General features: G+C 31.4%; 1 protein-coding gene across 1 annotated transcript in view; it reads left to right on the forward strand.

The window, feature by feature from the left end:
• KCNH7 (potassium voltage-gated channel subfamily H member 7) overlaps positions 1-13036 on the forward strand; it is a 623506-nt gene that overhangs the window by 432501 nt on the left and 177969 nt on the right. Inside the window, exons 5-6 of the mRNA XM_051986258.1 lie at positions 2663-2683; positions 9874-10088. Of these exons, the coding sequence (XP_051842218.1) occupies positions 2663-2683; positions 9874-10088 (236 nt within the window). The remainder of the gene's footprint in view (positions 1-2662; positions 2684-9873; positions 10089-13036) is intronic.

Raw genomic sequence — 13036 nt, forward strand, 5'->3', positions numbered from 1 at the left:
ATTGCAGGTGGGGGTGGGGAAGACAGAGAAGATTCCAAAATGACATCAGTTTCAAAATCAAGCCTAGGTTTAGGAGAGGAGGTACTACTTAGAGTACAGGTGTTGAGTAATAGAGAAATTAGAAAAGTATGTTGGTCAGGGGAAAAATTGATCATTGCAGCGTTTTTGAGAAGATACATTTGGAGTTTTAGTGAGATATTTATATAAAGAAGTCCAAGAAACTAGAAATCTAATCCTGGAGAGGGGGAAAAAAATGAGTAACTGAAGTTACTCATGTCCATTTGAAAAATTATCTGCAAAACAACATTTGAAATCTTTATTAAAATCATTTAAGTGAATTAGATTCAAGGAGTACCGGTTTAAGAGCAAAAGGCTTATAAGAAATCTGGGTTAACAATTGTAAAAGTTTGAAAAGATTGGTGAAAACAGAGAAATCAGAGGAGATGGGACTCTTAGTCAAAGGATAAGAAGTAAAGAAAATTCAACAACACAGGAATCAAGGGAAGGCAGATTTGCAGAAAAAGATAGTAGCTATACTTGCTGCATTGAAACTACTCTTCTCAGTTATAAAATAGTGAAAGAGGAAGAAAAGATCATGGTTAATACACAAACTGGAAACTTTAGCACATTAAACCTTTACAAGTCAATCACAGAACCAGGGATTAATTTGCCACTTTATCAAATGAAGTGACCAAAATAAACAAAAACAATCAGATAAATAGCCTAGAATCCCAGTGTTAGAAACAATTTTTCCCAATAGCAGTGCACTGCATAGCCGCAGACTTTTTAAAAAATTTTGATTAAAGCCTAATTTTTATTTGATTTGCAGGGGTTCCTATTAATGTTAAGTTATTGACATGATTAAATTTTTTAAATAACTTATTTAATATTTTATATGTGTCTCTGCATAAGCTGGTAATTACCACTGTTTGAAGACAGATTTAGCAGATCTAATAGTCCATTTGTTTTCATGCCTCCCTTTTCTTCCCCTCTCTTTTCCCTTCCAGAACTTCCCAATCATTCCCTAAAAGTGCATCTTTCACTTGCAAGAGTCTTTCTTTTGTCATCACTACTGTAGCTATGGAATGATTTTTTTTAAAAAAGAATATATTTTATTCTGCTCTTGTACTATTGAGCATTTGTAGCTACTCCTAAGTAGATTAAAATAAGATTGACCAACCTTCATAAGACTATGTTCTTTGAAATCTTTTAAAAACTGTTTCATTTCTAAGAGAAATAGAAAAAATTTTACTGACTTCTTTGTGGATCAATGTTTTATCCTTTTAATATAATTGTAGAAAATGTTGAATCTCCTAGTACAGTTGATTTTCACTTTTGATAACTAATTTTGCCAAACTTCTCTGCTTATATGTGAGGTATTTTCATCTCTTCACTCCTTTTTAGAGTGACAAAATGGTTTGGGAAAATAAATGATTTGCAAATAATTTAAAACAGTTTCAGAATAGAAAGCTAAATATACACCAGCAGCTCGAGTAAACATAGTTCAAATGGAAGTGGTCATCCTCTGTAACTCATATACTCACCCTCCATTAACTGTTCTATGTATTTGCAATTTATGGTCCAAAAAGAGAGGAAAAGAGTTGGCAGCTATATCTCAATTCCATTTGTACATTGAAGTACAAGGACATATTTAGTTTTACAATTCAATAAATTGAACATTTCCTATTGAAATTGTTTTAATTTTGTGAATTGAAACAATTAGAATCTATCTCAATGTTTTACACATGCTTAGTAGTAATATAGATGTTGCCAAAATGTTGATATTTTTTAAAATCTTGGCTATATTTTGCTAATATTGAAATAAATAATTATTTCAAGTGTAATTTAATGACACAGGCAAAATACAGTTACAATATCAGTGCAAGATTTTCTCTGTTTGAAAGCTGCCTGAAATCTTTCCATATGTATCTTGTCTTGATACACTGAATTGAGCATCTAGGACACAGTGGGAACTTAGTCACTATTAAGATATCAAATGTATTAAGCAATCAAAAAGGACAAATATTTTGATATAGCTTAGTATTTTATATGTCCTTAATATTAACATAATGCCTATTAAACACTTGACATCAGTCCATTTACTAAAGTATATTGGAACTATGCAATTTCCTTAAAGTATGAATAATTCAGTATGAATGGACACAAATATGGAGTGAAATGGGTATATCCATATTTGACAAATGTTTTCAAAGCATTTAATTACAAAGTATAGCTGCCAAAAATAAATATTAGTTTGAAGAATATAGTACTATATAATCTTTCTTCCTACATATATTTTAAGTGCTGTTTCAGGAAACATTGGAATTTAGCACATAACTGGATTAATATTTTTGCAATGAAACTATTGCCAATTGAGGAAGCCATTCTCCATATTAGCATAATCAGACTTCTTTGAAAAAATAAAGTCAGATGAATGCTCTCTAAAATGAAAATTTTACAATATCAGATGAATTTAATTTAAATTAATTGTCCTTTTGCATGATTGAAGAATAGAAATTTGTGCTAATTCCAATCAATTCTAGTCTATTGCATTCTGGATTTTTTATATGTTTTACAATGGTAATACTGAAAACAAAATGCAGCTTTTAGTCTCCTTTTTATCTTTCTCTCCTTTTCTTTATTCTTACAATGCTGAATACAGACAATGGTCGCCATGTCAAAGGTAAAGTACAAGTATAGATTTTGTTATCTGATGCTTAAAGCGCCATGTTATTCGGCATGTTACCTTGCCTGTATATGACCTGTATAATATCCCATTCTCATGCTGACCTCTATAGGGCCGGGCATGTTATTGAAGTAGTTTAGAGTTTGGCTTGATTTTCCTAGAGACATTATAATGTACTCCACTAAGTCATTGTAAGTCAGTACTTATTAGAAGAAGAATGAGAATAAATTGACAGTGGCGTATCAGAAAAAGTTAAGATATTTAATCTAATTCCACTGGGAAGGAGGCACATAGATCTGTTTCACATATGAAACAGTTGAGTAGACAAAAATGGCGGGAACAGACCTCCATGGTAGTCTCTTCATTTATTCCTCTTTTGTCTCCTTAAAACTAGTTTCTCGTTCCTGGATGGCAGGGGGTATGGTTTTAAGCTTAATGTAGTAGTAAAATGTGCATGCATCACATTCATTTTTTGATATTCAAAATCATCTTTAAATAGTTTTTAATTGCATCCAAAATTAGTCTCAACTCACTGATAATAACTGGAAAAACAATAAGGTAAAGGCAATTCTGCCATACCTAGTGAATTTGGATTTGATTAAAAATTTGGAGTTTTTTTTTCCATTTTTTATCATATCTCATTAGATACAAGGTGTCACAAAAGATAATAACAGCATTGCTTATCGTCAAATTGAAAACTGTTTTGTCATTTTATCTGTGAGGTTATGCATGTAGCTAAATATTGTGAGTATTGTAATAAGTAATCTTCCTTTGGTGCATGTGTGTTGCATGTGAAAATTTTATAAAGTAGCCATTCCTGGTTTGCTGAAAAATCACTATTTTGGCTTCTTGTGAATATCAGTGATGCTCTGTAAAGTGTACTTTTTTTATTTTTCACTCTTATGCATTCAATGCTGGTGAAGATTTTAGATAACAAGCACTGCAGATTAAAGACTGTACTACAAAAAGGCTAATTTTGAACAAATGGAAAATGTGACAGAACTCCCTCACTATGATTTTATCCAAAAACTTTAGAATTTGAACTGGAAGGATTACCTGAAATAGTGGGATAGTGTTTCAATCTCTATGGCAAATTCAATCCTCAGCCTATCCACTATGACTGTCAACAAGGAGGCCAATTAGTGTCAATTAGGATAAGAGTTTTTTGTGACTATGATTCAGGCATTACCCTGAAACCAACATTATACTGGCAAATAGGACTAACTTTTAGTGCCTGCCAATTTGGGCTATATTTAAACAAGTATCTCCTTTGCATTTTATTAATTAGCAATAAGCTCATGTTTCTCCTCAATAAAAAGAAACATAACTTCATTATTGTTTCAAGAATAAATAGTTCAGATAGTCAATATGCACAGACTTCTATCATAATGTTGTTTCTGTTTTCCAACTAATTCATTTTGTTCTACAAATTTTTTCAGTGTTACTTAATTTCATTCCCTATTTCAAATAAATTAGGCAGTTTATCATATAGCTTTTGGCTCTCTTTTTCTACAGCTGTATCATGTAAGAGATTTTTATTTAGTTACTTTTATTGAAACATTTGAATACATTTTTATCTTGAGATATGAAAAATTGATTGAAAGATAAATATAAATACAGGTTCTTATTATATACAATATTCATTGGGTTGAATCATCATAGCATTAGTTTTTAAACTGCTCAGTAAGGTTTAAGTGGTTATTTAAGTTTTCCCTGAAGTAGCTAGCTACAATTGTCCTTCACAGAAAAATTTGCAAAATAGGATTTCTGGCTTCCCAAAAATGGATTTAAGGATTATATAATTTAAAACAAGATCTAATAATAATTTTAAATGATAGCTAATAGGTGACATTTTCATAGTGCTTTGAGGATTACAAAGCATTTTCCAAATATAAACTTATTTTGTCCTCATAACAAACCTGAGAAGTAGATACTATTATTATCCCCATTTGACATATGAGGAAACTGAGGCAGAAAAATCTTCAGTGACTTGCCTGGAGTCACATAACTAGTAGGAGGCTGAGACTAGATTTCAACTCTGGTCTTCCTGACTCCATGTACAGCACTATATCCTTCTGTTCAACTTAATTACTTCAAATCAATTTTGATATTGATACATTAATAAAACCCAGAAGTGTGACAATATTACTTTAAAAACTAATGTCATAAAGAAACTTTATTTGCTGGCAACAATCAGGCAAGGGCTTGGAAGAATTCCAGGTTAATCTTATTTGTTTCTATCCAGGCAATACACCTGTTAGATATATGCAAAACACCATGAAGGGGTTGTTTATATTTTTTTTTATTAAAGCTATCCAAAGAAAATTACTCCATTGTCTTCTGCAGCTTGTTAAAAGATCTTCTGACCCACAAAACTAACTTAAGTCCTTTTTGCCAGAATTTAATTTCCTTTCCTCTTAATGTATCTTCAATGTACTCAAATACTAGGTGGTCACTACTATTTACTATAATAGCTCTTTAATTTAAATACAATTATTTAAACAGTGCTCAACTTTTGCTTCTAAAATTAATTCATTCCAACTTAACTTTTTTCTCATAAAATCTATTCATTTTCTTTAATAAACTGAAGTGTTTGATGCTACCATTCCCTCAAAATTAACTTGCCATAATCTATAAAGATTTCACCATTCTCAAAACAAATGGAAGGATTATTTCATTAATTTTGAATATAACTATATAAACATATTCATTTTTGGAACATATCGCAGGCTATTCAACTTCTAACCTATTTGAATTATCCGTTTCCTTCTATATAACTGCATCATCAATGGTCATGTTGGCTATTTGTTATTTGAATCACTGATAAAATATCTGATCTGAGAGTTTTTATCATTGAACCACTGCTAACCTTTGAAGCCATTATTCTTAATTGTTATGCAGTGTCTAACAGTGGAATAGCCATTTACCAAACTTGTCTAAATCTCTAATATAGAACAAAAACAAAAGGCATACTCATTAATTATTACAGTTTTCATCTTTTCTAAGAATGACATGACTATCCTCAGTAGAAACAGGTTGATTTAGACTTTTCATAAAGGCTGCTAGCTACTTGCAAATTGATGACTTAGGCTCTTCAATATCTCATCTGGTTACACTACATATTACCCACTATATACACTGAATAAAATTCAATCAAAATTACATAGCAATTTCTTCCAGGCTCTTTCCAAGTGTTACCCTGATTGGTATGTATGCTTATAGGTGTTCTTTCTCTATAATTTTTTAAAGAAAATCCCTCTTTCTATTTTTCTAATAATAAGGCTATCCAATTAAATAATGCTGTGATAACTTCAGAAAAAAAAAAAGGATCCTGTGTTCCCAATATGACTCATCCTTAAACGTGATGATTTGAGTAGTTGTTCTAATTTAACTTATTTCTATCCCACCACCATGCACAGGCTTTGATTCTGATTATAGCTTATTTTTTAAGGAAAAAAAAAGTTTTAAAAAACACTATGTTCTCAGCTAGGTTTCCTTTCTTATACAACGAGGATATTGTTTTTAGTCTTCCTTCAATATCTGGTGAATCTAAGTAGCATTTTAGTATTGCATTTAAATAGCCTTAAGTAAAATATCCTTTTAGATTTTTTTCTGTAAACCTTTAGATTTGGTTTCTCTAAGTGTGTCATGGATTTTTTATTCAAATCCTTGAACCTGGCCAGTTTTATACTTCATCAGACATTTGTATCATATTTCAAACCTCCATTCAGCTATTGGGTTTTTTGATTAAGTTTCTTGTTTTCCAACATCTCCTAATACATTAGGCAACTGGGTCTTTTGAACTGATAATTATTTCTCTAAAGAATACTAGACTCTCTGATATTCCTTTGTCTTTTTAGTATGTACTCATCTTTCTTTTGCCCTGGGTTGGTAGGAGTTCATTTTGTTTAAATTCATCCCCTCAGCTACTCAGGTTACTTTCCTTTCTTTCATTATCATCCAATCCTCTGAGGTCTTGATTCTGAGGTACTTGATTACTCTGAGGTCTTGTGGTAAGAATGCCTTTCACCTTTCATTACCCAACCATGTCATTTCTGAAAACAGAATTAGGAAATAGGAAGCTCCGACTTCTGATTTCCAGCTTTTGAATTCAATTGCTTTGTGGCCACATGTTTTTTGCATCAGATTCCTCACATCTTAAATGAGGATTATAAAGTTACCCAGGTTCTTGTTGGAGAAATTAATTAATGTTTTTAAAAAGTTTTAAGACTAAATAACCTTTAAGCCAGTTCATTTCCTTTTGTAGGTTTTCAAAAACTTTGAAATAGCCACGTTTGAATGCAAAATTAATTTTTAAAGTAAGCATGTAATGTGAAGTATTAAATGAAATTTTGGTTTATAGAAAATGTCTTTGGTTGATACAAGGTCCAACAAATCTCTTTAACTCAAGAATTCTTTAAGTATAAACAACAGGCTTAATATCTTAATATTTTAGCAATATTAAAATCCATTTTCTAGATCTGAATTTTTGAATTTGGGTTCTATGGATAGACTTTGGAGGTTCATAGATTAGAAAAGAAGTAAAACCATTGTTTTCACTTGTCTCTCATCATTTCCTTCAATTATTTAAAAACATTGTCCATAAGAGTATATCAGCTTCCCCAGACTGCCAAAGTGCTCCATCACACATTCAAAAAAGTCAAAGAATCCTTACTATAACTTTAGATGAACAAATTAAATATATGTGACAATTGTCAGGAATCTGTATGTGAGATACTAAGAATAAAATCTATAAGACAAAAAGAATTTACTACTGAGGAAAAGATCTCTTCCATAAATAAAATAAGCCAAACCACCCTTAGCATAAAAGACATAGATTAGGGGGGAAAAACATAATCTATGTCTGAGAAACAAAAAAAAAATTCAACCCCCTTTTTCACTTATCATAAATATTCAATTATGTTATTTTAGGAACTAGAATCTGTTATAGAAACAAAGTGAAAAGATTGGCAGTGCCATGCTTCTTTTTATCCATTACACATGAGACAATTCTATCTATATAGCAGTGTCTTGATTCACTTAGAGAGTGGTGCTAGACAGTCAATGTGACAACTAAAGTTATAGACATTCTATCAAAAAATTTCAAGCTATTTAGTAAAAAGAGAACCTTTTCTTGGACCACCCACCTTCCCATAAAGCCTGATCCAGATCCTTATCAGTAGCCAAATTTTTCTTTTGCTATAGACTAAAAGTTTTAGAGAACTAGAACAGATTAGCCACAAAGAAAAAAAATGTTATGAAAGCCACATATGTCACAACTTGGGTCATGATAGAAGTTGTCCCTGTTCTTGAATTTGATCTTACAAAACTAACAAAAATACATACATACATTTATATACACATAAATATGTAAACGGAAATAAATTGTTACTATGTAATGGGGACTTCTCTAATGACCATAAATGAGATTACTGTCTGAAGCTTGTCACAAGAATAGATTAATTTAAGGCCATTTCTCCTCCTGTTTCAATCCTTGTCACATGAATGGAAATGAGAGTCAGAATCTATATGCAAATTAGAACATTCTAGGCAATATATGCCAGGATATTGCAATGGAATACATCATGATGACAGACCTGACTGTCACCATGAATGAAATTCAGTAAGTGAAGAGATGCAACTAAGAAGAAACACACTGCTTTATTTTAATAAACAGCTATTCTGTTAAAATTACCTAGATTTTTCATAGTAAGCTTAATATCTTGTGATTTCCTCTGAGTTAAGTTATAAACACATATTTTATATAGGCTTGTAATTTATAGGTAGTTTTTTTTTATTTTTTACATGACATCAATATAGAATTGTTTGTTCATTGTGATCTATAGTACTTCTCTGCAAATCAAAACCTAAAGTCTTTTTACTATTACCTACATACCTAATGTATGTAAAATGCATGAAAATCCCCCAAGTTCTGACATAATTCTTAAAGGAAAAGCTAGTAATATAAATTAAGATATTCAAGTTCAGAATTATTCTCAGATATATATGTTATAGTTACATTGTTAGAATCTATACACCAATAAGACATTACTCTTGAATAATCCTCCTGCCTATTTACTATTAGAAAAAAATAACAATGGACAAAGATAGTTGCCTTTTGCATCAGAAAACCCTATAGACACCCTGGGTATGCAGCAGAACATATAGGAAAAAAAAAGGAAAAATATATCTAGACACACTGGAAAGGAAGAAATAAGTGAGTAATGAGCCAAAGTTCTCTAAAACATCTCATTGCACTGGAAGGATAAGAGTGATGGTGTATGTGGCATTCACCTCAAGAATTTCCTCCAAGGTTATAACATCTTATCTTCAAGATAAGAAGCTAAGGATGGGAGCAGTGTCTATCTAGTTTTCTCATATTCATGGCTCCTCAAGGAGTTTCAATCTTAAATCCAGATAGAGCCATAACAAAAAGGGAAGAAAAGAAAAATTCTACACAAAAATTAGATTTCTCCACTATGGGGACATCAATTATTCCATATACTCCCCATCATCTACTTCATCAATAGTGAACCCAAACTCTTTGTTCTTGGCTATTTTGAGCTTGCCCATCCTTTAAAGGATGACATATGCTTTTTAGGAGCACTTTGAAGCCTTGATCTATGGAGAGCTGAAAATATATAAGGTGCCTAGCCAGCTTATTATTTCTCCTTAGACTCTGATTGGGGAGTTACATCAAACAAACATCTAGAGCACAAAGGCCATAGGATAATAAGAGGAAAGGAATACAAATCTGGCCTGGAGCATGTCTGGAATTTCCATACTTGGTATATTTTCTCCATAAGCAAATTCTTCCTTGATTCATATCCATGATATGAATGGATAATAATGAGAGATTCAGAAGAATATTTGAATTCAGAATTTGACCAATAACAGCCAATTGGGTTTTTCTATTTTATTTCAATCTTGAACAAGAAGAAAGAGTTAAATCTGCCATCTACTATCTAAATCCAGTGCCAGGTCCAAATTCTGGTCCCTGGTACATGCAGCATCCAGGATGGCAAAAATGTGACCCAGAACCCTATATTTGGGTAATAAGTCATTAAATTTAATCTTACCTGAGTTAAATATATATGTAATACAGCTAAATAGTGTTTAGGACTATCCATTTCTTCTATTCTGTCCTAATATTACCTACTATATATAAATGCTTTCTGATTTTTTAGGACCTTTTAATCATATCAAGTCAAGTCTACTGGGATCCACATCTGATTCAAATCTCAACAAATACAGCACCATCAACAAGATTCCTCAGCTCACTCTGAATTTTTCAGATGTCAAAACTGAAAAAAAGAACACATCCCCTCCTTCTTCTGAGAAAACAATTATTGCACCCAAGGTTAAAGATCGAACACACAATGTAACAGAGAAAGTCACCCAGGTAGGTATACTTTATAATCAACTTCCATTGAGTCTTTTGTTCTTTCTCTTTGTGCATTGCTTTGTTATATGTGAAATACATTTCTCTCCAATATAATCAGGATCAGTAGTAAATGCCTATCTTTTATCTATACTCCCATTTATCCCAATATACTGGATAGTCCTTTTAACATCACAAAATTGATTCTGGATAGTGAAAGTTGATAGTTTATAAAACTTAGCCAAAATGGGTTAAATAGAAATTATCTGGAGGTGTTTTAATTTATTTTGTTGTAGTTAATATGGTTTTTATCAACCTTTGATATTTGTTGTTTTATTCCCAACCATCCTAATGAAGGATTCTGTTTTAATGTTATAAATTCTTCTACAAAAATCCTAGTTAACTAATTAGACAATTGTTTTGGGGCCAAACCAATTATTCTTTGGTGTACTAAGCCCCCAGGCAGGGAACTTCTGCTAAAGCAGATAGGCAATTGGAACTTGTAATCTTAAAGTTTCCTGAGTCACTGAAAAGTTAAATGATGTCCCCTGGGAAACACAGTCAACACATATTGGGGAGGGTTTAAACTCAACTGCTCCTGATTTTTAGGCCACTCTCTATTCATCCACATTCATCTATTTTCTCCATAGTGGCTCTCAAATGCAGATACACATACATATGTGTGTATATGTGTGTATGTGTGTATGTACACAGAAATAAGTATATATATATATATATATATATATATATATATATACACATATATATATATATATGTGCATATGTGGATATGTATGCATATATATATGTACATATATAGAGATATATATATTGCTTTTTGCTATTGTATCTGTAACATTATGGATAGTCAGACTTCATTAATTCAGAATGAGTCTTAGATAATTTAGTAAAAAAAAAAAAAATTAAATAATATTTCTTTTAAAATAGAGTTCTATAATTTCCAAGTATATAGAGTCATATGAACTAGGTGTAAAGGAGATCATAGGGCTATTTATAGAGTTCAAAAAACAAAATAAGTGCTTTGAAATTATTCTATCATTATGTAAATGTTAACTATTATTAATTAACTCTTAGATTTCTACTGTAAAGTCATGTGAAATAACTGGGCCACATTTTTAGGACCCACATATAACTGGTGAATGCCTGAATGTATACAGTGTACAGTATAATTAGGCAAGACCTAAAGGAATTCAAGATTAGAGGGAACTCATCTTTTTTTCAGTTATTAGACTTTTCTTGCCCTTGTCAAAGATTTCTAAGTGTGTTTTACATATATATATAAAGAGTGTTATTTTGTCATAAGAGCATTATTTATTTGATGTATTTAATAATTATTACTTTACTGTGTGACCCTGGGCAAGTCATTTAATCCAAATTGCCTCATCCCCTCCAAAAAAACAATAATTATGCCTTCAGATAATAATGTTATTGTCATTGTTTTCTTATTACATAAATATTGCAATTCCTTTAAAAATCTTAAAGATCTATTAATTGGATTTGCAATGAATTTTAAATGTTACCAAACTGCAAACAATGGAACAGAAAATAAGAGAAAAGAGATCATTTAAAGGAAAAAAGAATGGAAGAAGTACTACAGGTATCACAAAGTAAAGCAAAAACAAATCTGTAGAGCTACAATTTCTACATTTAATGCACTCTATCGATTTCCGTAATGTTTCTTTAGTGAAGGAGAAGTTCTTCATGGTATTTAGAGATAATCCAATTAATCTTTTCAGTTTACAAATGATTAAACTAAACATCAGTGAAGTTATATGACTTCTAAACTTACACAGGCTATAAATTGCAAAGTCATCATTTGAACCCAGATTCTCTGACTTCAATTTCAGTTTTCTTCCCATAATATTACTCTGTGTAGTTCTTTTCTTTGATCTTGGAACGCATATTCTGGAAATGCTTTCTTACACCTTATCATGGTTTCATTTTATCTTCTTTGAGGGTCCAATAACAATCATTGTCTAACTATTGTATAGCATTAATTTTTCTTTTACAAAAGTTTCTCATCTGAACATCAAACTTGTGAGGTAGGCAAAACAAAGATCATTATTCCCATTTCATTTATGAGGAAAGTGAAACTGTGTTTGATAAGCCTGTCCATGAGTTTCAAATCTAGCAAATGTCAAAACAGCCTGAAGTCTGTTTCCTGATATAAGAACCTGGAATCTCAATTTCTGCATCTATGAAATGAAAGTTTCTAAAGGTTCTAAGAAATCTTCTCTAGATTTGCAATTCTGTGAAACCACTTTTCTGCTATGTTGAAGCTGATACACAGTGACATTTAATTCCATTCATACACCTCTGCATAGAAAGAGCCTTAGTTGTCATTTTTTTAACTCTGATGTTCAGAAGAACCAAAAACATATGGGAAGAAAAGAGTTGAAAGAATGAAAAAAGCTACTTTGTTTGCTATCCACTCTATGGTGCTGAAGTTCTTCAGTGGAGGGAAGAATCCCCAACTATAGCTACCTCACCAGGGATGGCACAACAAAGCAAAAAGCAAATTGAATAGCTGCTTGAACTCCTGAATTTCTGAGGCTGGTTCATTTCTAGTGAACAGCATAGGAGCATTATAGAGTTATAGTTAGAGGTTTGCTGGTAAATATTTAATATTGGCTCTTGGGATGGGAGGAGGTGTGCATAGAATACATTTTCAAATTTAATCTGAATTAGTAAACTTTTCTCCATTACTTTCTTAAGTCAAGACAATAAACAAGACACAAATCAATCCCTCATTTGTAGCATTTACCAATTCCCATGACTAACATTGAACATTTAACAATCAGCTCAAGTCTATAAGATCTAGTACTATCACAACTCTTCTATGGTGCATTTTTTTTCAGTTTTTATGTTTAGATTACATAAGTAATTATGCAATTATATAATAATATTACAAACTATGCTTTTAAATGTTACCTTTACTGATACTATTT

This window comes from Antechinus flavipes, chromosome 3, assembly GCF_016432865.1.
Source record: "Antechinus flavipes isolate AdamAnt ecotype Samford, QLD, Australia chromosome 3, AdamAnt_v2, whole genome shotgun sequence".
Taxonomy (NCBI): Eukaryota; Metazoa; Chordata; class Mammalia; order Dasyuromorphia; family Dasyuridae; genus Antechinus; species Antechinus flavipes.